Source organism: Coffea arabica, chromosome 4e, assembly GCF_036785885.1.
Source record: "Coffea arabica cultivar ET-39 chromosome 4e, Coffea Arabica ET-39 HiFi, whole genome shotgun sequence".
NCBI classification, from domain to species: Eukaryota; Viridiplantae; Streptophyta; class Magnoliopsida; order Gentianales; family Rubiaceae; genus Coffea; species Coffea arabica.
Window position 1 is genome coordinate 3,604,612 of NC_092317.1, and position 26,323 is coordinate 3,630,934.

The following is a 26,323-nucleotide window of genomic DNA, read 5'->3' on the forward strand; positions in this document are numbered from 1 at the left end:
TGTCCGTCGGAGGGATTCTTCTCCAACTAGCAATTACATCCTGAGCTACAGCAAGCACATCTGCAACAGTATCCACAGCAACAACAGGCCTCTGTTGAAAGATCGCCTGATTTCTCACTTTCCATGTATAGCCGGTACACCGTTATAGCAAACACCAGCCTCCTGACTCGATCGGGAAAGAGTTAGAGCTACAATGTTCACACAGCCACCTTATTTATGCTCTTCTCATTCCACTTCCACTGCAAATGCTCCTTATTTATTAAACACCACCACCCCTTCAATTTCACCCAAACTCCTCCAGACGTTGGGTGATTGAATATCATCACACTTTCATTATGAAGTTGTATAAATAATTAATAATAAGAAGTAACAATTTGTACAAACATTATCATATCGTTCAGGAACAGTTGCATTCTTGCTCTTTGTGGATAGAATGGGGGGAATGCCATATGATGCACGGATGGAAAGGTAGGCAGACTGTAGTTTACTGTTCGTACAGCCCATGTCAGTACTATTGAAAACTGGAGGAAAAGGGGAGCAAATCGTCTGTGTCTAATTACAGCAACTGGCGTCATCCGCGCCAATTTTGACATTAGAGACTGCGACTGTGCGCCTCTCGTAGCAAATCTTCAATGATGTCAAATGATCCATGCTGAGTGTATAAACCGTTGGTTGATAGAGCAACCTACAAATTTGGCTCTAAAATGTTTTATCTGTTTATATGCTACGGAATCATACTTACAAACACCCCTTAATAGTTTCCCAAGCTCCACTTCCGATTTCATTCATTTCGCCAAGAAAGAGAGAGAACAAAAGAACTGACGACGAAGTCGTCTAAAAATGCCAGTAATCGATAACAGAAAGGAGTACACGTGTGGTTGTCTTTTTTCTTTTCCTTTTCAGCACGCTAAAAAATGGAAGTGGAGCTGAAGAAGTTAAAAGGCCTACACAGTTTTGCTATTGGCGATTAAACATTTGGGTTTTATCATTTATGCAGCGTTTGACGAAATTTGCTGCGCCCAAAAGCCTAACCACCCCAAACAAGACATCGAGAACATCTGCACTCTTGCTTAATTAATGACGCCCTTAAAGCCCTGATCCCAACTAATGACGGACAAGCTCAGCATTTTCTCAGTAAGATCGTGGACCGGACGAAAAGCCCACTTTTCTCCGTTGGCTTGTGCTCTCTAAATCTTTGCTGGACTATCTAAAGCAGACACACCGCCTTTCCTTGCCTCCTCATTGAAAACAGGTCACACTTAATGACGGATAAAGCAATTACTCAAAACAAATGTTCATTCATTACACTCTAAACACACACTTCCGCCGATTAAAAGTCGGTGCTTTTACTCGAACGTTACCATCCCCCCTCCAGCTGTATATTATTCCCCACTTCTCGGACTCGAATAGACAGTTTCGGGTCAAGAACAGCATTTTTCAAGCAAAGCATAAAAAACCGAAGATTCAAGCGGCTGGAGCAATTAGAAGAGCATAAAGCAAGCCAACCATGAGAAAAAGAGGAGAATTCATTGACGTTAAATTTTTTCTTTAGATAGTAGGATACCTAACTTATATTTTTTCTATGAGAAATAGTTACATCTTATGTATGTATATTTCCTTTCAAGAAGGAAATAGAAGGAATGAGGGCTGACCCCAAAGAATTGAACATTTTGAAACCTGCGAGGAAAGAATACAGCTGCCGCAGCTAAACAGTTAGGATCTCTACCCTACACCTCAACGAATACTAAGATCCTAACTAACCCCCAGTACCTTCAAATTGCAGAACACTTCCCTTCTGTTCGGAAAGTGGTCGAGGTAAATTTGGTCCGTAATTACGGTTAAAATACATCAGCCTACAACAAAGTTAGCACTTATTAGCCTAGATGTTGCTCTTCATATTTATCCCGCTTCCTCCAAGAAAAGTTATTCGTGTACTCCCGTTCCTTCTAGCATACCCCACACAAGGCGTCGGAGCTGGAATTATCCTCAAAAGGAATGTTTAGATCAGGAAGCACAAATTTACTAGCTGTGAGTTCCTTGTTCCCTTCACAACAAGATACTTCAGCAGATGGTTGAACTGGTCCTTCCTCTTCATTTCTTGCAATTATTGCAGGTAAGAGTGCCGGAACAGGGTCCACACAAGCCATCTTCTGAACATGTTGATCCAAAATTGCCTCATCAGATTTGACTGTCGGACCACTTTCAACTACTGGAGGTGCTTGCAACTCAAGCTGCAGAAAAAGAGGAGGGGGGGGTGGGAGGGGGAACTGTCATCTATAGGCAATAATTATGGAGGACAACATAAACAGTCTTTTGCAAGTAGATTATCCCTAGTACAGTGTACTCTAGAGACGTGATACTTGAGAAGCAATTCCTGCACCAATTAATGGACAGCAGAATTTTGAACCTCCAATTCCACTGTAAAAATCTCTTAAACTAACAGCCAACTGTATGACCAGACTTAAGTAACATGTTTCCATCACCAACTTTAGCTGTTTTACACTCTTCTAATTTACACGTACCTTTTTGTTACATAAAAGACCTATAGATCTCGAACATGTACGGACAGATTAAGAATGTCGCAATTATTAAGCCAGTAATATTTCAAAATGTGTTCATATTACATCCAAACGTGACTCACTGCTAACAATGACAAATCAAGCTACTTTTCTAGGCATGTTTCAGGCTGCAGATAGAATGCAGACAAATCGACTAAGTTTATGAAGACCACTCAAAATGGTAAATTAACAAACTTCCTTACATAAGGCACATCATTTACAGGGAACAGTCAGCATCGTGCTAAAATACCTTTATTCTCTTGAAGTTTTCATTTCTAGCTCTCTCCTTCTCCAAATTGAGACGTATAGTTGCCAATTCCTTCAAATTTAGACAAGTATTCAATCAGCGCCGTAAGCAAAATAGAAAAGAAAATAATCATTTGAAAGTACAGGAGTTACCCTCTTCAACTGCCTTCTTTCCTTTTGCAACATGTCTTCCTCCTCTTTGAGCTCTGCTAAAGTCTGCAAATCAAGAAGGAAATTGAATTACCAAGCCTAGTTGAAACCAATAACAAGCCAATTATACAAGGCTCTGCGTATGAAGTGTCTTATTATTTCCTGTTGACTATAACAAGATGATCTCTTCAATGGCTTAAAATGCAAAAAATCTCCACTAATCTGTCTGTGTGAACACAAGAGAAGAGATGAGTACTGATTTTCCTAAACCAACCTCCCAATTCATAATTATACCTGCCATCTCTTTCGAGGGAAGCTAGGACAGCAAACAGTGAAAAGAACAAATTCTACATTATTGTTTAAGTAACACATGCTGGATAGCTTACAGATACAGAACCCTGATCAAATTTGGTAGATGATAGGGGAAAGAATTAGTTGCAGGTATTAACACGTGATTGTGATGCCAAATGGCCATTTCCTCATAGTCTAGAACAGCTTTCAAACAAGTTAATGAAAAGGATATGACGAATCAAATTTCTACCAGACTCCAAATAGTTCACAGGGCAACATTTACAGTAGTACAGTTCAAGAAAAACAAGAGTGCAGCCTTTGGGAAGGAAACAGAAAGATGTATCCATTGAATAATTCGCTAAATCTAGGGGGCATTCTAAAAATGACAAAAAAAATCCAGTACAGATTGTGCTGCTTTCTGAATGCAAGATGCTTGAGGTGCAAAACTTACTACTCTGTTTTATGCTTGGTCCAAGTAAAGATGCCTATGCTGCAGGACCGATATGATCATGCAGGGATCAGAATTATTACCTTCTTCTTTCTTGACCTCTTGTTGGTGGCATTTTCACTCGTTCCGATAACCTGAAAGCAAAAAGATTATGATTTCAAGTTAACCATTAAAGATGAGTTGAGGAAATCGATTATTGAAGACAGGACAACAAGCAATTTCATAAATTCAAAATTTTGTCTTCACCAAATCCACTAAAAAACACCAAGTAAATTACTTTTGCATTCATGAAATCAGATCTGCCTTTTGACAAAAGAACCTATTCAGTAAAGCATGTTGCAGTATCAAACTACTAGAGCTGAATGCAGCAAAGCATATTCATCCCTCAACCCACACGAGTAGATTCCATAGGTGAAAAATAGAAGTGCATGTAAACAGAATTGCACATGCAACCACGGGCACACGGTCAAAACTCTGCTCGGCACTGACTCAATACACAAATGGTAAGGGGACCCGAAACTTCCTGGCTGCTTAGACCACGAAATTCTCGGGGAGGAAAAACCATGACCGTTAATAACTAGCTTTCCACAATCAGCCCATGCACGACAGACTTATAAAAGTCGTAACGATATACTTTGGCTTGAGAGTGGGAATAAATGCAGGCAGGGAATTAGTAATGTAAACTCATTTGGTAAAACAAGTCAGCAGAGGAGGGCACTATAGTTTCGTTGAAAAAGTGGTCCCCTCGATGACTCAACCAAAAAGCCAAATGTAAACCATACGCTTTACTTTTCAGCTCTCGCTCGCTTTGCACCTCTTTTTGTACTCGGTTTACAAATCCCCCACCATGTTCTAGCATGAAAACACTAATTTGACATAAATCCTTTTGGATCAACAATATAAAACATAAAAATCTTTTTTTTTTCAAAAAAAAAAAACCAAGTTAATAAAAAATACTAAAGAAACTCGGTGACAACAACATATATGCAGAGTCTTAATCACCACCTTTATTCTTCCTTCTACAGAAGAATCAAGAAAGAGCTGATCTTTCCTACTTTTGACTGCGTCAAGAGGATAGCCCAGATACAGGGTACCGTCGTACAAATCGTACCTATGTAAGTTAATTCTCCATTAAGAGTCTTTCTATACAAGTTAGGCTGAAGCGATAATTTGCCAAGCAGTGAAAAGTCTATTAGCAACTAGTACCAGTGCCCGTTTTGATTGGAAGTTTGGAACCCTCCAAAACAAACAACAGAGTCCAAAAGATAAATACACGTACAGTTGTGCCTTGTGCGCGCCTCGGAATGTTCGCAAATTTTGTGTACATTTGGCGTGAGATATGGAGTCAATATCACGACAAACAGATCCGAGTGGATACTTCTTATTATTAGGTGAGGCTGCGAACTACGGAGAGAGAATTAATAATCGGCTACCTGCCACGTAAGCCCAAGCGGCACCTTCGTACCAATAACACCATGCCACTCAGGAAACTGGTCCCACCTAACTGGTGAGCATATTAGTCCAAAATTGTGCTTACCGCATAGGATCCCGCCCACCTCAAAGTACCAAATTGATTTTTTAAATATTAATTTTTTTATTTATAACCACTAACAACACTACACCAAACTGAACGCAGACCTATCTTGCCATGAAAGCACGCCACCGATTAAACAGGTCCCAGTACCAAGACCCCAGCTCCAGCAATGAATATATGCTGTTTGACCAGAATACCCCTTCAAGAGATGCTGGTGGACACTAGTCGCAGTATGCAGCTGGCGAGAGAGGTTTGACTACGTGGGCTTTTTCTCTTTCCCCTTTTTTTTTTTGGGGGGGGGTTTGGTGTGTTGGAGGATTTTACCAAATCCATTGGCTCAAAGGAAGTGCCAGCTCCGACAAGGACTTGGGGACGGTTTCTCGGTCCATTCGTGAATGACCACAAAAGGCTGGATACGTTTACGGAAGGACCAGATTACCCTTATCCAGAAGGGCAATTTCGTCATTCGGGAAAGTCCATAAAAAGTACTACTATGACACGAAGACGCATAATAATGGGGCTTCGGCTGGTGAGCGGAAAGGTGGTGAGAAGAAAACGTGATGAGTCATTCGATCTACTGCTCTTCCTGTCCCCAGTCCCCAGTCATCCCTTCTGACCCATATGCGTTCAATGAAAGTCACCACCACTTTTTCTTCTTTTTAAACTACTCCCCTAAGAAAAAACACAAAAAAAAAATTTACAAAATGAAAATAAAAATAGAACCACCCTATTGACCTTTTTCCTTAAAAAAAAAAACTAGTAGTATATACTAATAACGAGAAAATATTCTTCGGAAATATAAAATAATTATGGGCCAGGCAGCGACCGGGTCCGAGTCCGAGTCCGACCATCGGAGAGTTTCGAATCTGGTACAAGGGAAGTTTATTTTTTTTTCCCCCATGCAAAGGCAAAGGCGGAGGAGCTTATAGTGTTGTCAGTTTCAAAACTGAAAAAACGGTGACAGGTGAGATTAGAGCACGCCTCAACCCTGGACACGTATCAGTTAATACCACACTTTCCCCAGGGCGTTCTGGTCATTTCGTGCCAACGAATCGAATGACACGAAAAGCTAATGCAAATGAAGGCCAAAAAAATTACTAGTACTACAGAATTTTCCTGAAAACAGAAGAAAACTATTAATAAGCCACGCATCGGCGACGGCGACCGCGACAACCCCACCACATCCGCCGGCTTATCCGTCGGCGGCGTGGCGTTGAACTCAGGCGAGACTTGTTGTGAAAAAGAAGAGAGATGGGGATGCTGTGAGATTGGATAAACGGACCTTAGATCTTGAGATGCCGGAGCGTTTAGAGGGGCGAACTAACGGATAAGGACGGCTGGACTCCTCCTCGGGACCGCCATCGACGGAGCAGCCGCCACTTCCGCATCCACCGCCCACACAGCCACCACTGAGAGAGGTGGCGCCGCTCCATGAGAGAGGCGTGGTAGGACTAGCCCTGGGAGCCTGCTTCTTCGCCTGAACTACCACAGCTTTTGAGCGCCTCTGCCGGACGCTCCACTCGAGCGATAAAGCCGGCTTTGCTGGCAAGGGCGGCGGGGAGGGCTGCGGCTGCTTGACTTGCTTTAGCATAACCAGCAGCTCAGCAACCGCCGTGTCATCCACCGTCGCCACTTTGACCCACTCTTCGTCGCTCATCTTCGTTTCTTATTCGGTCTGGCCTTTTTCTTTTTTCTGGACTATTACCGTCCGTTTTTGGGGACAGAGAGAGAAGGGGAGATGGAAATGGAATGAGGAAAAAGTGAGGAAGAGGGCAGGGAGAAGAGGAGAAGAGAGAATGGTGGTGGCAAAGAAAATCTGAATGGGAGTTTAATAGTTAGTGTAATAAAAATAACTGCTCAGCAGCATGACATGAGTTATATATATTTGTATATGCGAATTTGTACATATTTGTGTGTGTGCGCGTGTGAGTGTGTGAGTGTGTGGTGAAGATGCCAACTTGTCAATTCACACCCCCTTCGTCCCCTTGTGTTGTTGTTCTGTTGGGGTGCGTGTCTGACTGTAGTGGTATTGGATGGATTTTGGTACTTTTCTTTTCTTTTCTTTTTGATTTTTTTCCTCCCTTTCTCTTTTACTATTATTCTTAATGATGATACATATAGATCAGCTACTTTTCGAAATGAACATCCCTTATGCAACAAGGAAATTGCCAACTTTTGGGCTTTGCTCATAAAATGAAAAATAATACATTAGCAGCTCTTTTCATCTGATCAATTATTCTTTGATAGTTTGATAAGTTTTGACTTATGTTACTATGACAAATAACTTCCCGTGACTGAAAAGATTAGAGCCAAACTTCTCTCTATAAATAGTATGCTTATCAAATTAATCAAAACGACTGAATAAAAGAGACACAATTTAAATATTTATCAAAAGAAATACTATAGTAATTTTTTTTAAACATTTTTTTAAACTCGCATTACTACTATTTGGTATCTTATACATCGTGAGAAAGAGAAATCCAATTAAATCACTCTTGAAAAAAATACAAATAAAGTATCGGAACATCTTTCTGGTCTAATCGAGTTTTTATACCTGCTAGATTATGTTTTTTATTAATTTTTATAAGTGTTTTCAGCGTTTGGATGGAATGGACGGGCGGATGGGCGGGTGGCGCTGTTTATGTGTGTGTATATATCTTCGATGTGGAGTAAGGGCCCACTAGTCAGACGTGGCAAATGCTAGAGGTGGAGAGAACGCGCTGCAGAGAGAGCGTGGGACAGAGAACTCCATGAGGCGCATGGAATGGAGATGTTGTCTGTGTTGTTGGTTGGGTGATGGATTTAATCCGTGGAGGAGGGGACCTACAAAGGCTGGTTGATGAATAAATGACGCCGCATGTGAAACGCTGTACCACAATACTACCATACAGTTCAATTTGAAGCAAAAACTGGAATCAAGTCTGGCTTGGGGGATTGGATTGGGCATGCGTTTATAGGGGCGAATTTTAACTGCTGCCGTCTGATTTTATGATTGATGCCATTTATCGTATGACGAAGAATTTCCCTTCGTGGATGATATTGAAAAGATTTGGTGCATTAACTTTCAACTATTGTCCTTCGACAAAAAAAAGAAAGAACTTTCAACTGCTGCAATCAAGGAGAACAACAACGGTTCTTCTAGCTGATACTTGAGGAAGAAAGGATTGCATGCCAATCAATTCACCTCATACGCAGGTTTACTCCGTTAAAGCTCGAATTTGAACACCAAGATGAGCCCAAGAATATATGAGATATCCATTTTCTTCCTTACTTTAAAGAAACAACATATTAGTTCGTGTTACTTAAGTTCGATTCAGTTTGGTTAAGGGAGGTTCAATTGATCGATTAAGCTAAAATAATAAATGAGCCTAGATCGAGTACGAGCTTGACTATTTTAACTCGACTTGTCTTATTTACACCGTTTATTATTGAGAGTGTTGTATTTTTTAATTAAAAATTTTAAAAAAAATGGGTTCGAAGTTTAGGAGTTAATATCATCCATTTACAATTTAAAATGGAAAAAAAAAGGTATTGATTAAGATTTGAAGAAAGTTGGCTCTAAAGATGACTGGGTTGGAGAGTAAAAACTTTTTTATTAGAAGTTCTAGGCCTGACAGGTGAAGGAGTAATAGATCAGGGACACACAACTCCGTTATCATTTTTCGTCAAACCTGTGATGGCATTGAAAATTTTTTTTAGTATTCAACTAGTTAGTATTTACAGATAATAAAATTTGTTCCAAGGTATGCTAGATTTGTCGTAGACTCTACATACCATACGAGAAGCATTTTGACGGTGCATCAGTAAATCGATAGGCCATTAATATACCATACTAGAATCTTTGATGCATAACTTGAGAGAAAACAAATTTTACCGTTGCGTTTTCCTGATCTCACAAGTGTGTTTGGATTGTAAATTATTTGAGATATTTTTATTGTAACATTTTTTGTGATGTGATGTATGTGAGATAAAAAGGTAATTGAAAAGATAAAAATGTGTATTGAAAATTATAATGGTGATGTAAGTAAATATATTTAGGCAAATAATCTCCTGTCCAAACAGAATGTTTAACCTTGTTTGGATTGTTATTTTCTATCGGAAAATTGCGTCGTTTTTCGTGATCACATTTACTTATTACTTTTTTTCTCACATACATTAAATCGCTACAGTAATTTTCCCATGGAAAATGCAATCGAAACGGGGCAAAGCGGATTAGATATTGCAAAAAGAAAGAGTGAACCAAAATTGATATAAAAGTCAACAACTAATGCTAATAAATTAGGGAGTGCGATTGCTGGATCACAGTTGATGGCTCTGTCCCTTGATTACGTCCGGTTGTGGTGATTCAACAGGAAGCGGCAGCCCATATCTCATCGCACGAACTCATGCTAGCACATTGGGTGTGGCTTTTTCAAGCATTGGCACAACTTTACTAAAATATGTAAATCCAATGCCATGCTAGTTGTCAAATTTGCAGCCCAATCATGTTCGTCAATGTTTATTTGTTTATGTAGCGAGAATATTCATGTATTCGTCCGTTTCCCTTTAAAGTAGGGGGGAAAATTAAAAGAACTGATTCAAAGTAGTAGGGGGAAAAAATAGAAAGAGTGACGCGCAGAAAAGTTATGCTTGAGAACACATGGAACCAATACAGGATTTGGGTGTCTAATTCCATAAGGCGTGCATCCATTTCTTCAAGGTGCAGCTCACTTGAAATAGAAACTAAATATAGAACAAATTTTTGTTTGTTCCATGCGTGGCATTAAAAAGAATGTACGTACGGTTATACGAGCCTTGTATAAGTCTCATATTCCTAACAAAAAATTCTTCTACTTCTCCTCTCACGACCTTGATAAATTTTCTCTAGATTTTTGTTAAGTTGAAATAAAAAAATGAACAATGTTTGTGAGTTCCAACGTGTAGTGAAAAAAGTTTTTTCTTTAAAAAAAAATAACTTTTCGACTTGGTTTGTGTACTGAAAGCAAATTAGAATAGATCAAGAAGAATATCAATGCAAATTGAGTGTCTTTCTTTGTTCAAGTAAAATGGTGCCAATTATTTTAAGTTTTGTTAAATTTGGATATACAAACATATAAACAAAGTATGCGCTACTATTTTGGATTTTGTCGATAGTAGTGAGGGCAATTTTATTTAAGTGTCGGGGCAAGCTTACAAATTTATATACATATATGGAGATTTTGGTGGGGTAATTCTCTAATACTTAAATTTTATAGAAAGGGTAGTATGGGCCAATTCTCTGCTGTCCTTAGAGGCGCAAACGAGTCAAGTTGAGTCTGATTTTGACCTAATCAAGTCGAGCATCAATTTAGTTTTATGAACCTCGAACTCGAGCACTCAATGCAAAACTAGATTTCAAGCTCGACTCAAATTCGAGTCAAGTTCGAGTTTAAAAAATAAAAAAATAATTCTTTTATTTTTATCAAATAAATAAAATAATAATTTTCTTAACAAATAATAAAATATTATAAATATATATATGTAATTTATTATTAAATATATATATATAATCGAGCCGACTTGCGAATTAACGAGTTGAGTATTTTTGAATTCGATTTCAACTTGATTAACTCAAACTCGACTTAAATTCGATGTTAATCAAACTCGAACTATTGGCAAGCGGCTAGATTCATTTGCACCCTCAGCTGTCCCTGCCATATTTCCACGAATACATCCTGAGGCCAGACCCAGATTATAGTTCTCGATAGACAAATAAACCCAAGAAACGAACCTTTTGGCATGCAGACTTAAGATTGGAATGCGGCAGAGAAGCTTGCCATGTATACATAACAAGACAAGGGGACCACTGCCACCCGAATTTTACCAAAAAGAAGCCACTATTGCCTTTGTCATTGGAGCGTGGCACGTATAAACTACTCATAAACATAGATACAGATACTTTCCTAAAAGGAAATTCAACTGTGTGTGTGTGTGTGTGTTGAGTATCGAATTCTCCGTAGTTGGCTTTTCATCGTAGCAAAGATTAAACTATCAAAAGCGTGAGCGAGTGAATGAATGGCTGAATTACGCCCTTTCCGCTATCTGTTCGCCTCTGTCTCTTCTTCTCTCTTTGCCTGTTTCTTCTACACATCTCCTTAGTCCTACACTTGTCCCCCCCATCCCTGTCTCAAATATTTATAATTATTCCAGAATAATTGAGAAAAAAGTACCCACCTCACTCCGTCCAACACACATCTTGTTCGCCCTATGCCTGCTTTAATTTGGTATTCGACTAGCTGTGCTTGAATGACAATCAAAAACAGTAGCGGTTCATTTTAATTTGCCGTTTTGTCTATTTAGCATTTTTCATCAAAATGTTTACACGTGTTTGATGAATGAATAATTCGGAGTTGCTTATGGTACTGATTGTTAATGATCATCGTGACTCTAACTCAGGGTCTCTTTCAAATTTTCAAAAACGCAGAAAAATTTACTGTCAAGTCAATAATCAAGATTTTTTTTTCTTCTATATTATTGTGTCCTAAAGTTACTGGATAAACAGATAAAATAGATATGCACCCACTTTAAAATTCAAAAAATATTATACTGCACCCCCTTGAATCGTGTAAATTTTAATTTTTGCATGTGTCTAGACACCTGTCCTACCCCTTATAGAAGAACCCATTACCACATTTCAACTAGCTGTAGATAACAAGTTCAATGCGCAGAAACAATTAATTGTTTCATTCATAAGTAAATCAATAATATAATTAATGTTTCTGGAAAACAATATAGACTGGATTCACAAACCACTCATCAAGGGGACGGGATGGATTGGGAAGAGGTTTTTTTTCTCTCACAAATGATCAAGAACACACGCACACAGTTAGATTAACACCCGGAGAGTCATCAAAGAACGGTTCGAAACGAACAATTTAAGGAGGATCCACAAAATAATCGAATTCAGTCAATTAGTGATAGAACCGACCACCTGTGGACCTTAAACCTGCAGACTAATGCCCCACGATCTTTTGATGTGGGATTGGGAAGAGGCTTGAAACGTGGAATACATAATAATGAGGAGTGCCAAATTAATAAAGGGGTCGGCTCGTTTGCTTGCGGGGTAAGATCAAAGATAAAAACATCAAACCCTAAGACTTTCGGCGATTAGTGGACGCACATCTGTCTCTACTGTTGACTTTTGGCCGCAGAATCATGTACTTTGACACTTTTAACATTCAAACTCCGGTATATGTTGCAGCCTATTCATGTTATCTTACGAATGAAAATGAGTATGATCAAATCAAATATTCTAATATTTAAATTTATTTAATTATTTTTAAATTTAGCTTATTTATTTATTGAATCGAGATTGAACGTATTTTTTTAATCAAAATTATCAACTATTTTTGAATTTGGTTTGACTAGTTAACGAGTCAAATTCGAATGAAATCTTACCAAATCGAATTCAATTTGAGTATCAATTAGTTTGGTTCATCTTCCAATCGTAAAAATAGTGATGATTAGTATAAATATTTTTCATCATTTTTTTATACTTTCAATTATATCTGTAGACATTTTTATCTTAATCACATTTGTAAACACAATTACTCATAAACACCCTAAGTACGGTAACTAATCAAATTAACTACTATCACTATTCTTGTTTCTTTTCTTTTCTGAATTTTTATATAGTATTCAATTTGAAATACGTGATACCCGTACTCCTATTGTGTTTGACTTTGAAATTCTGAAATATGTCGAGTGTCAACCCTCTGGTCGAGTCGAGTGGAGAAGCCGGCTAAGTAGCGCAGTGTAGTCGAGTCCACTTGGTCTCCGCGTAAAGAATCAGTCTCTGACTGAGACTGCTTTTATATTAATATTGTTACTTTATTTCTTTTTATTTTATCCTCAACTTTTCCTTCAGCCTTTTTTTTTCACATCTTCTGGATTAGTGCGTAAGATTGTAAATTGTTATTGCGAACGAGTAAATCCATTTCCAGCCACTAGGTGGTCACCACGCGGGAAGTAAAGGGTTCAACTCTTACTTTTCATTAATTTGTCATTTTATGTGACGGTCTTAATTGGCTTTCTTTGATGGAATCTCTTTTTACATCGAGTCCCCTTCCCCCTAAATTAAATTAGATTAAATTATAGAAATTCTATCATTGCAGTAAAAAAAAAAGAGTAAATCTATTTTCAGCATTATTATTCGTCCTCTCTCTTTCATTTTTTTTCTGGGAGAAGCATTAAAATCTTTTGAAAAGCTATTTTTAATAAAAAAATTATATTTTTTTGTGAATATATCATCGAATCGTTATAGTATATTTTATTATAAAAACTTTAAAAATAACAATTCAACCGAGCTCTAAATATTTCATGAGCTTTGTTTCCAACGTACACAAACTTTTTTTGGCTAAACCTTTTGTGCACGGAACTAATAAAATGGTCGCGGATATATACACATATATATATATATCTATTCAAATGTGGGTTGCAAATTTCTATTTTTATGGCGTAGAACATAGTCTAAAACAGCATTGAGAACAACTTCGGTGACGTACGAGAGAGAATCCCGGATTAGCTCTTCCTTGGCTGCCGGAACCGTGAATCAATCCACCGCCATAAACCTAAATATGAGATTACTCTCCTATTCTTTACAGTTCTTTTCACTTATTTAATGGACTTTTTTGACTTGTCGTGGCTTTTGCCAAAGTGGCCTACGACTTTCGCTTTCTTTTCAGATGTACTTGTCTTTCACGACCAGATGAGTTTTGCCACTCAAAAAGAGAAAAACTTTACCAGTCTGGCTTTCCACCATTCAGTGTAGTTTCCAACTTCTGGGAGTCCACGACATAATCTCTCTCTTCTTTTTTTTTTTTTTTATTTAGAATGTATGAGTGAGGTTCACAACTAAGGTGAGAATTAAGCAAAAGAAAAACTGAATATGCTTTTGGATTATACGAATGTTGTCATAGCTAACTTTATACTGTGCTGTTCTTGATCAGGTCGAGGTAATAGAAGTGTGTGCGCATTATATATCTTCTTTTTTTTGGTTGCAACGACTTAATCTAACCTAGTTTAGGGAGAGGGGAAGGAGGAGCCTAACCGATAGAGAACTTGTCGGAGGTAGTTATTTGAAAGTGACAATCACAATTAAGTGACAAGATGAGAGACAAAATTTTAAAATATTGGAAATGACAAACAGTCCAAGAAACTTTTGGCATGTGCGCGTTATATATCAGCTAAACAAATTCATGGTGTGCTTAAAAGTATACAAAATTTTCGTACACTACTAAAATGGTTTAGTTGTTTTGGCCATAGCTTGTATTGACTTGACTGGATAGATTAATAAGTCCTACGAGCTAGAAATTTTCAGAAAAGGAAAGCTTTATTGAGTATACAAAATATAAATGTAGATTAGAGTGATGTACTGATAAATATTTTTAGTTTTGATAGAATAAGATTATAGTGCATAGACGGCAATTACATAAACAACTCTTTCTCTATTGATCTGCGTTACGTCTAGTCTATTGAGTATTGACTTTTGGTTGGGCTTGTGAGATTAGTTTAGGTCTTAGAAATTGATATTCTGACAAAAAAAAAAAAGAGTATTGTCTTGTTTCTAGCACGTATCAGTAATTAAGTGAAGACCTTTTTTTTTTAATTAAAGAGGAAGAAAAAGAATACACAAAAAACTTTTATTAAAGGAAAAGAAAAAGAATTGCACAAAGAAAAGAAAGAGAAGAGTTGCAATTCACACAATCCAATCGAATAAGTCTGTGAAATGATAATTCCCCTCCGCTCCAAATGAGCCGGGGCGAAATACCAATTCTCCGAACCCGAAACCGAAAAGCAGTAAAGAGTAGCTTGTTCCTGTTAGTACACTTGGCTGAATAGGTGGATGCTAAAATTTCAGGTTCCTTAGGGTTTCCTCAAGCCTCTGCAATCAAATCTCCGCCACGCATTATGGCGGCAACCACCAAGCTCCTCCAACTCCGCCCTAAAACCCTCCCCCTCACCACCACCACCGCCACCACTCCAGCCGCCACTTCAGTTCATTTCTTTTCATCCTCCACCACCCCTGACCCTGACAATACCCCCTCCCCGCAATCCAAACCCCGTCCGCCACCACCCCAATCCCAACCGCAACCCCAATACCAATCCCAATCCCCATTTTCGTTTTCTTCTTACATCAGTGATGTCAAAGCCAGCCTCAAACAACAACAACCACAGCAATCACAATGGAACCCTCAATCCCAACCCCGTCGAAAACCATTCTCTTTCGCCTCCCCCGTCTCAAAGCAATCCGACCAGATAGAAGAAATCCGCAAAAATTTACTTGAGTTTCGCCGCCGTTCTGCACCCCCTCCTCCAACACCACCACCTCCTCCATCCTCCACTTCTAGCACTACTTCTGCCCCGAATTCCTCCCGGTCCATTTCGTTTCAAGAACTTTACCAGCGGGGTCTCGCTTCCAAAGGTCAAGAGTCCGCCCCAGGTGCCTCGGAGGCAGTGGTGAAGGATTCATTCAGGACTATCCGCGACAGCTTAAATCAGCTCAAACCCTCTTCAACAAACCAGAGTCAAGGGGGTGGGAGAACGAACAATGCCATGCCCATCTCGAGGTGGAAAGAGAGTTTGACGACGAGGCCACTAGACCCAAGTTTGCCATCTTTGCATCAAAGGGGGATTGAAGGGAGCGATCATTTGCCGCCGTCGATTTTTCGACGGGAGATGAACGAAGTGGACGCGGAGGATGGTACTCAATTTCAGACGGAGTTTGTGAGGATTTATTCCACTCGAGAGTTGGGCGAGAAGCTCAGGGCGCTAAGGCCCGAGAGACGGGACAAGAAAGATTGGTTTTCATTGGAAGAGTTGAGCGAAAGGCTGGTGAAGTTGAGAAAGATGGAGGAGGAGGAGATAAACTCGAAACCTGCTGGTGCTACCTGGATGACTTTGAGGAAAAGTCTTCAAGCGATCAGTGAAACTCAGAGTGAACCCAAGAGTAAGTGTAAGCTTGCATTGTTTGCAGCACACCAGACTTGGAATTGGTAATTGGATATTGGTAACGCTTGTGTTTAATGTGCCTAAATTGCTTGTCTTGATGATATATATATATGTGTGTGTGTATGTGTGTGTGTGTGTGTGTGTGTTTATAATGGGTTTGTCCTTAGATTGGTCCCCTCGTGCCATGAGATTATGCTATTGGGGTATTTGGTGGAGGAAAATAACATGTAGAATGAGGTTATATGCCGATTAGTTTGTAAGCTTTCAGCTATTGCTGCACTCGTGATTACTGTTCTTGATATGCTAGTATGTCCATTAGCAAAGAGACTCTGGGAAGTTTTGATCGTCTGCATGTATTCTGAAAGTTTGTTGAAAGTAAGGGGCTGGATTTATTGCAAATTTGTGATTTATATCCAACTTGTTTCTCCTGCCCTTCTGTTCTGTTACTTACCTGTGTCCTTGAAGAGCTGTACTATTGGAAAAAATCCATACTAATTTCTGTTTGGTGGTTATTGTTCTAAAGGATAATTCAGCTATTAATTAGGTACTTACTGTACTATATTTATAGTTTTGGGATTCTTTTTTCCATTTTCTTAGTTTTAGTGAGTTACAGCAGTTTCACAAACTCAATTCAACATTTGTTTCTATTTTTGTTGTACCTAATAATCAGAAATATGGAAGAGTTATCTGATACCGAAATTGAGTACAAGGAAATTTTCTGAAGATAAATGTTGTGCCTTGTGAATTTTAACGAAATGCTAGATTATTATATCGTTATTCCTGTCAGCTAAGTTGCTGGAACAATTACTGATTGTTAGATAAGGATTTATTTGTTATTGCAAGTCTGTGTGCGAGTTTTCTGATTCTTCTTGATGCATGACTGTGATAAATGATGCCTATTCTTCTGTATCAATCCATGGTTTAGTGATCTATTAACTTTTACAGAGCACAACATTGCTATCTTGGGCCAGCTTCCTCCACTCTACATGTCATCTCCCCCAAAGGAAGAATTAGTTGAAAAGGCAAGCTAGTCTTTTCTTGATTTGCTAGCTTATGGTCAGGCTTTTAAAGCAAATCTTTTACTGTGTGACTTTTTGTCTGAATTTTGGGTGACATTGCATATGAAGTTTATCCAAGCTAGTTCTGAATCAATGTGAATGGGTTTTTGTTGGATAGTATACCTTTGGATCACATGTTTCAAACTAGTCGTTGAACTCCATTATCTGAATACTTTGATTTTCATGACCTTGTATGCATTTACAATTTGTTTTTCAGTCACTAATTGCAAGACTGATCTTGTTCTTTCAAATTCAGAATGATTAGCTATGAATGAAAATTGCAGGAAATTCTTTGGTTTTGTCACTTCCAAATTAGTTTACAAATGCTTTATTCAGCATTGCATTGGGATTATCGATAGTTCAGTATGGTTGTTTCCATAATTTTGTGTTCAGTTTTTTTTTTTTGGAATATGGAAAATGGAGAATGAACCTGAAAATTTATGATCTACAGCATTTGATTGCTGTTGCACGTTCAAGATTCCAATTTTTGTAGCCATGCATCCCATCATTTAAGAGAAGCTATAGTGCTTAGTAAGAAACAAACTATACAATCTAGAACTTTCTGCCTTCAATGAACTTTGACGTTAAAACTTCCGTAATTTGTTTAGTTGCTGCTATGCATTATTCCTTGATCATAATTTTGCCTTTTGCTCTGAATTATGCAGTATTTCCACCCTGATCACATGTCAGCTGCCGAGAAATTGAAGCTGGAGCTTAAGAAAGTGAGAGACAAATTTAAATTGTCGGAGTCAGATTGTGGTTCTGCTCGTGTTCAAGGTGAGTTCGCTGAATTCGTTCAGTGTTCCTTGTGGAGGATTGACTGGATCCAGCTTGCTGCATAGCAAGTGGATTCAGTTGGCCAAAGTTTGCTGTCTCTTTCTCGTTTCCTTTTGTATCTGTTAGACTCTAGCTTATTTAAGAATTTTTTTTTTGATAGTTACTGTCTAGTTAATTTAGTTCGCATTGCACTTGCAGTATTTATTTGCTTGCTCTTAAACATTTAAACAATGTCATCCCTGCGGTTTTAAATTTTGTTTTTAATCACAAGACCTGAATTTGGAGTCTCCTCATGCTCTACTTGTTAGGAAAACCAAATTAAAAGATTTCTTTCTCTGCTCAAGTTCAATTATGTTTCTTAATTTGAGATTTTTTTCCAGAATTTTGCTTGTTCTTGTTTTTGGGCTATGAACCTTTGCCTCAGAACTGTCAAATCCATCTTTTCCTTTTGAATTCTTCATTCTCCAATGGCTGATGGATGTGTAGAAAATTGAAGCTAACTGGGGTGGATAATGGAAATTCATAATCTTTTCTCAGAAACTGATATCTTCAGTCGAAAGGATTATCCTTTTTACTTATTAAGTATTTTTATTATTTTTAAATGTGGACATTGATAAATCCTTTTCCACGAGTTCTTTATCTATTTCATTCCTTTTCCTTTCCTTCTAGGAAGAGCTTTATCTTTTGCATTTTTCCCACCTTTTTGGCCCGCCTTTTTTCCCAGAAGTTCAGCTTGTGTCATGCACCAAGTACAGAGGCATGAAATGTCACCATGATTATGGTTGCAAGGATTGTTTCTAATCTTTTTGTTGTTCTGCAGTGGCACAACTCACAACAAAGATTAAGCACCTATCTACAGTTCTGCACAAGAAGGTCAGCATTTGGCTAAATATCTCTTCTTTGGGACCTCTATGAGGTGGTCCATAGTTGTCTTTCAACAAATTGTATCTGTAGCAGCTTTAATTTGATCATACATCTCAGTTTGAGTGATTGTTTGTTGATAAAAAAAAAAGAAGAATAGACATTGCTCGTAGGTGTGGCTAAACTGAGATGATAACTTATCACTTTCGAGAAAAAAGATTCTGAATTCTTCAAAATGAACTTCAACCTTCAAATATTGAAGCCACTGTTTGAGAAATGACCTTGAAATTTTTTTGTAAATTTCTCTGCTTTGGCTGATTATGACTTAGTTTCCCAGTTTGAATTTTTATGCCTATCTAAATTTTGACAGCATGCCCATGGGGAATAAGATCAAGCTTCTAATAGGTCTACAATATTTTAACTCCAAGTTCCTTGTTTCGATCATCACTAGATTTTCTTGTTTAAGTTTACTGCTTAGTTCTCGCATTTAGAGTTTTGCTTCCGGAAATGGTCAGTGGATACTCTGTGGACTGCAATTTGGGAGGCCGTTCTCTGGGATTGGGGGTTACAAACTAGATTAACTTGTAAAAATGGTGAACTTGCCTTTTTGCTTGTTTTACATCTTTCATACTCTGCGGTTGCAGGTAGCAACTTCAGTAAGCTCTATATGTAGAAGTGTGCTCTTGGTTTTTGGCTATTATTCTAGGTCCATAGTCATAATCATAGCGTTTGCCACATTTTTCTATGGGCAGCGAATATTTTCTTGAACTTTTGAGTTTTTGTTTTAATCAAAATTTCATTTCTTGCTCCTATGTCTCCACTGTGCTCCATTGTCATAGTATTTGTCTTGCTGCCTGTGCTCTCAAGTCTCACATCTTTCTTATAATGGTTGTAGGACAAGCATTCTCGAAAAGGTATTGAAGAAATGGTTCAAAGGAGGAAGAAATTATTGAAGTATTTGAGGAGGACTGACTGGGATTCTTACTGCTTCGTTCTCTCAAAACTTGGTCTTCGCGATAGTCAGGACGATTATGCCAAGAAAAAGAACTATCCGTCCAAAAAGGACCATTCTGGTAAAAAAAAGGCACTTAAAAATTAGAGCATACTGTCTCTCTGTTTCTTCTCATTGGTTTTGTTCATTGCTTCATCTGTCCACATTGGGAATGATGGCTTAGATTTCTGGTTGCCATTGTCATCCCCTGTTCTCTGCAATGTCAGTGTACTAGTTCTCTTGATGTAGTGAAAGTGAAAACTTTGATATCTAGATACCAATCTTGAGAACGTCTAGGTAGAAATCACGTACAAGAATGGTGAGCATACAGTGACAGGTACTGTTTGTGCAGTCCAATTTTTTCTTGTTCAATAAAATGTTATGTTATTCCTTGCTGCTGTATTAATTATTAAAATTTTGTCGTTATATTTGTGGTGTGAACATGGTTTTGGGCTAGTCCAACTGAAGCTAGTAAATAATTTTCCAATGATTCAGCAATCAGCAGCTCGCCAGAAGAAACCAACTCCGTTATCTCATTGTAGAGTTGTGTAACCCAATTTTAGTTCAAAATTAATCCAGTTGCCTGATGAAATACTGAGCCGTGGTTAATAAACGGACGAATTGGTGCCGAAGTATGCAAGGTTCAAGAAGCAGGAGGAGAGATGATACAAATCAAATGAACCTCAGACTTTACAGTTTTAAAGCCTTAATAAGTTAAACGGGTATAGCTATGAATAATGAAGATTATAAATTGAAATCTCGCAGAAAATTAGTCACATTCAAAGGATATTCTGCAGCACAAGTAATACTTGCCTAGATTCTGGTATGTAGAATGATTAGTTACGTTATTTCACTCAATAATACTTGAGAAATCTATCCTACCAAGAAAGCATATTTAATCGTTGAATGGAGGCGAATCTGGTTGCGGGGGATCCTCAAAAGGAGGGATAAAAGGCAGTGGGGGACTCTGCTCTTGCACCACCGGTACAGCATCCGGTGACGGTGGCACAAAGACGAACGGCAGCGGCTGAAATGGGCTCTCGGGCATATCAGGTATCAGCGGAGGTGCAAAGAAAAAGTCGGGTGCTTGTGGAAGTGGAAATGTTGGTGACTGAAACACACCCCCGTCATCCGCTGGAGGGCTTGGAGTAAATGTGAAAGGCAATTCAGGTGGAGTATAAGACGGGATAAGTGTTGGTGCTGGTGGCGTGAAAATGATGTCTGGGCCGTCTTGTGGTGGAAGAAAGAAGTCTGGTGGAGGAGATAATATGGGTGCAAGAGGAGGTGCTGGGGTGAATATATCTGGCGGCAAGTCTGGTATTAGTGGTGGAGGAGAAACTACGGGGAATGTTGGAGAGTCTGGGTTGGTATCGGGTGGTGATAACCACGGAAAGACGGGTGGTTGTAGCAGTTCAGGGGGTGGGGGTGAAGGAACAAGTGGTGGTGGGGGGAAAATAATGGGGAGGTCAGGAGGAGGAGGGGATGGTGAAGGAGGGGGTGGCGATGGGACCAAGGGTGGTGGTGGTAAGGGCGGAGGTGGCGATGGTGAAGGTGGTGGAGGGGATGGGGATGGTGGGGGCGAGGAAGGAATTGCAGGTGGTGGGGGTGAAGGTGAAGGTGATACAGGCGGCGGTGACGGTTGAACAGGTGGCGGTGAAGGGACTACGGGTGGAGGCAGCGATATGGGTGGTGGTGAAGGTATGAGCGGTGGTGGTAGCACTGCAGGTGGAGGGGAAGGAAGTAGCGGTGGCGGTAAAGGAATAAGTGGAGGAAGAGGAGGAGAAGGCTGCACAATTGGCGGCCGCGGCGGAGTCGGGCGGGGAGAGGGAGTTGGCCTAGGCAGGAAAGGGTTGTTTCCGGAAGACCTTGAGAAAGGCCATTGGCCGCAGCTTCCAAATAAATATGAATAAAGGGGGTCACAATTTGATGATCCTCCTGATCTTCTTCCTCCGCTGCTGCCTCTTCTGCTCCTCCTCCTACTGCCAACTCTATTTCTTCTTCGTGCACTTCTTAGTTCTTGATCCTCTTCTTGTTGACTCGATTTTGTATGGTTATCCTTGGGGTGATTTCTGGAATATTGTGCAAATGATGAATTGACAAACAGCAATGCTATCAGAGTCACTACCAGTACGTTTCTTTTCATCCTCAGTATTTTTGTTCAGTAGTGCACTTGTCTACGTTCAAGAACTGGAGAGCATCTCCGCACCAATTCTAGTAGTAATACTCTGCTTAAAACAGAAGCAAACTTGCTAGTGGTTTGATAATACGCCGCCCACCTCGTATATAAAGACCAGTAGTCGGATAAATAAATTAAGCAGTAATTAATACTACTACCAGTTCTAGCACTTGAGTAGGGTTGATACAGCTGCTGCTGGAAACCAACTGGAGCAGTAATTGAAGCCAGCTAAATGCTACGAGTATCGATGCAAATGGATTTGGATGGAGACACTGACTGAGGATATTTACTGTACATTACGTGCATGCGGCGTCTGTGGCCGGGGTTGAATGGGAAGTGTGGCCGTGTTTCAGGTTGCAGTTGAAGGGTGGGCGGAGGAATGGGTGGGAATTCAATGAAAGGGTTGCCTAGTTTTACGTGCCATTTTTGACATGAACAATCATCCTTGAATGCATTCGCAAGAGTTATGCATTTGCTCTCAATAATGCTTCCTTGAAACATACGTACTGTATACATGTAGTTGTACAAACGCACTCCCAAGTCTTCTTCCTTTGGATATTGTGTCGCGCACTGTCCTGAGAATTTCGTTTCGGATTGCCCTGCAATTATATGTTGTGCAAACACCGAAGGAGCTACCATTCAACCCGGGTTTGAACACCGGACCGGAATAACCAATTCAACCGCTTGAATCTCGAACCAACATTATATTGGCCGGACCTATATTGAATCTGAAAAACTAAGAAAGTTCTGTTTGATAAGTCAATTCAACACTTAAACTTTATGAATTCAAATCTTGATGTGTTCAGATGTGTTTGATAACCAAAAATTAAATATTTGAATTAATTAAATGGCACTGAATTTTTTAGGCAAAACTTGCTCTAAAAAATAAGTGATAAACTGTTGACTTATCACTGAATATGATATATACTCAAATGTATGTGATATAATACTTAATCATTCAATAACTTAATGGATTCAAATTTCAGTTTTCAATTTTATCAAACGTGCAAATGAATGAATAGTAAAATACCAATTAACTCGGTCTAAACTAGTCAAAATTGAATGATTGAATTGGTTACCACTAATTTCTTCCTCTTTTTTTTTGGTTTCATAGTTCAGCATCATTCAAATTATTTACTATTAATAAAATAACTAAAAAAAATCTAAGCACTTAACGTGAACAATTGAACCGATTGAAATGCAAACTGAAAACACATTCTATTCATTCATCGGTCTAATTTTTAGAACGATGAATTTAGTTGAAGACGTATGATGGATCTATATTCGGCTGAGCTGGTACAATTACACTCGCCATTTTTTGAAAATCTTAAATTCACTTAAAGAAAAATGTTGTTGCTCTAAATTGCAATGTGTCGACAGTTTAAACTTTAAAAGTACTGTAAAGATGTGGGCTTTCGGAATTCTATAGGCTAGTAAACTGTAGTATAAGATGTAATTGTTTAATAAAATTTAAGAAGATTTCTCTGCCGCCAGTGACTTCTATACTTGCTTTTCTTTGAAAGCCATCAGATAGTTATTTGGAGGATTAATACTTACTAATAGTTATTTGGTGCAACCCATTTGTACACTAAAGGTACTTGTGTCACCGTTTGAAGGAGAAAAAATATGGTTATTGATTATCATTATTCGTCCGTCCATTGTGTTTGGATTGCAATTTTTTGGAGTTTTTGTAGAAAATGTACTATAGTAATTTGACGTATGCGAGGTAAAAAGGTGATTAGAAAATGTATTCACGAAAAATATAGAGATTTTTTTTTTTTTTTTATAGAAAATCCCTTTCCAAACAAGGCTGTGCGAAGATTGTGAATTCGGCTTTCTACTGTCTGAGTGTGGTGATGTTCAAGTTCAAGTGCCCAAATCATTTATTTGGGCCTTCAGCAGCCACTCACCACCTCAAATTATGACACCTTTTTCACTTTGCTACATAATGTGGATCACGGACTCAACTGGTTGGTTGTTGGGTCGACAGTTCCTCGTGAGCCGTTCTTTTATGTTCAATCTAACAGTATATATAATTTCATTTGTTCAGACTGTATATTACTTTCAATACAATATAATACAATGTAAATGGAGAATGAATTTTCTTGGGCCTAAATATTTTGTTCGTTAGAGGCAGAGGATTGTATTTCATTCGACTTGAGGGTGTTCTGGGTCGAAATTCTACTAGGGCTGTGACTGTCGTTGTATAAACTGGGCCGCCCTTTTCAAGTCTTCTAAACGGCAGCCGAAAACTGGCCGGGAAGAGTAAAAATCCAAATTATCAAGCCCAAATATGACAATAAATGCATTGGCGGTTCGTGCGATTAATTAGTAGTATGCATTTTGATTATAAAAAAAAAAATTATGCATTAAGTTTTTGTACACCGACAATGTATACATTGTTGGATGCATGACAATTAATCAAAGAGAAGGGAAAAGTGGAATTTAAAAAAGTAAGGAAAAAGGGCACGAGGAGATCTACAAGGGATTCAACTTTAGCCATTAGATCAAGGCTTTCTCGACACGCACACATATATATATAAAATTCTTAATTTAATTATCCATTCCAAGTGGCATGCCTAAATAAATAGAATTAATGGGTCACATGAATATTTGAGTTTTAACCACCATATTCATATGCAACAACACTTAGGGTCTGTTTGGTTGGAAGTAAAATATTTTCCTTGGGAAAATATTTTCCGTGGAAGTAATTTTCCATGAAAATCATTTCCCTTTCATCATTTTCAGGTGTTTGGTTAGCTTATTGAAAATATTTTCTTACTTCATTTTTCTGGTGTTTGTTTAACTTTTGAAATATTTTTACTTTTATCTCTATCTTTACTTTCTACACATTATAACTATATACTTCTTGCTATGCAAAATAAGAAAATTTATCTCATTGTTTAACTTTAAAAAATCTTGGAGAAATGTATATATGAATAAAAAATATCTCCTTAAGCAATAAACAAATTGCTGGCCATTTAATGTCAAATATTAATCACATGCAATGCTTATTGTGACTTATATCTTGCACTCTCACTGCTGAAAGTTCTCTAGAAAAGAATGTCCCTATTATACATAATTAATTACTAGCATAGGATGAGCAGGATGAAATTTTTTTTTTAATTTTGAATATACTAGGGGGAGGGTTGGGTGGTATGAGGGAGGGAGTGTAAGGAAGAGATCTTGGGTTCGAATTCTCCTGTTTACACTAAAAAAAAAAAAGAACATACTACAAGATGTTTTCAGTAAATTTGGAACATACTACAGGCGGGATGCATACATTTCGGAAAACAACTTCAGTAAGTTTGGAAGGAAAGTTGTTTTCCATAAGATGAGTGAAAATATTTTACATAGGAAAATGTTTTCAGTAACTTTTGTGCAACCAAACACGGGAAATTAGGAAAATATTTTCCTGGAAAACATTTTCACCCGAAACAAACGGACCCTTAACTAAACTAATTTTCTTTCAGAATTTCTCTCTCTTCTTTCGTGATAACCTGATCATTTTTAATAAATTTGAATTACTACTTTTTATTATGATTTCCCTCTTTCTTCTAACAAACTATTATTATTTTTCAATTCTGTAATATATTTTATTCAAATGTATTAAATTTATTTAGTTGGTACTTCATTAACGTTGGGAACCGTGCTGTTACAACAGTAATGACATTTCCGTCAAAAAATTGCGTCGTTTTTCGTGATCACATTTTCCTATTACCTTTTTTCCTCACATACATCAAATCGCTACAGTATTTTTTCCATGAAAAATCACGAAAAATGCAATCCAAACACAACCTTAGTTTTTATATCAAGGGAAGAAGGAAGGAATCAAGAAAGCATGCTTGTCATTTTCCGCGAGGCCAGCGGTTCAGAACAACGCATTATGATGGAATAATTTACAACTGCATGTGCAATTATTGTAATTAATTAAAATGACGTTAAAAGTGGCATTAGCAATCATAAAGTAATACAAAATGACGTTTGTTACTTGTTTAATTTAGCTAAATATGCTTTAATTGTTTCACTTCAAATCAAAAGGAGCTTCATCATCGAGCAACAACAACACTTCGACTGATTAGTCATTTCCACAACTGATCAACCTTTTCTTTGAAGCACACAACTGATCAACTTGCCTGAAGTTGGCCTTAGGACTATGACAGGACATGCTGCGAGTATTTATGAACTATCTACAAAGCTCAAACGCTATGATCGGTTGCTGAATAATTGAGTTTTAGTATCGGTATGGTAGTCTTCAATTATAT

At 38.2% G+C, this 26,323-nt stretch overlaps 2 protein-coding genes across 2 annotated transcripts; one reads left to right on the plus strand and one right to left on the minus strand.

The window, feature by feature from the left end:
* Window positions 1-1,508: 1,508 nt before the first annotated feature.
* LOC113740226 (uncharacterized) lies at window positions 1,509-7,092 on the minus strand. The gene is made up of 5 exons (XM_027267768.2): window positions 6,510-7,092; window positions 3,777-3,827; window positions 2,958-3,020; window positions 2,809-2,877; window positions 1,509-2,231 (listed from the first exon to the last, which is right to left on the minus strand). Exons 1-5 carry the CDS (start codon window positions 6,882-6,884, stop codon window positions 1,947-1,949), a joined length of 843 nt encoding a protein of 280 aa, XP_027123569.2. The 5' UTR covers window positions 6,885-7,092; the 3' UTR covers window positions 1,509-1,946.
* Window positions 7,093-14,919: 7,827 nt separating this feature from the next.
* LOC113699789 (uncharacterized) lies at window positions 14,920-20,274 on the plus strand. The gene is made up of 5 exons (XM_072047213.1): window positions 14,920-16,193; window positions 17,141-17,217; window positions 17,919-18,030; window positions 18,851-18,903; window positions 19,787-20,274. The coding sequence occupies exons 1-5, from the start codon at window positions 15,155-15,157 to the stop codon at window positions 19,988-19,990; spliced, it is 1,485 nt and encodes a 494-aa protein (XP_071903314.1). The 5' UTR covers window positions 14,920-15,154; the 3' UTR covers window positions 19,991-20,274.
* The last annotated feature ends 6,049 nt before the right edge of the window (window positions 20,275-26,323 follow it).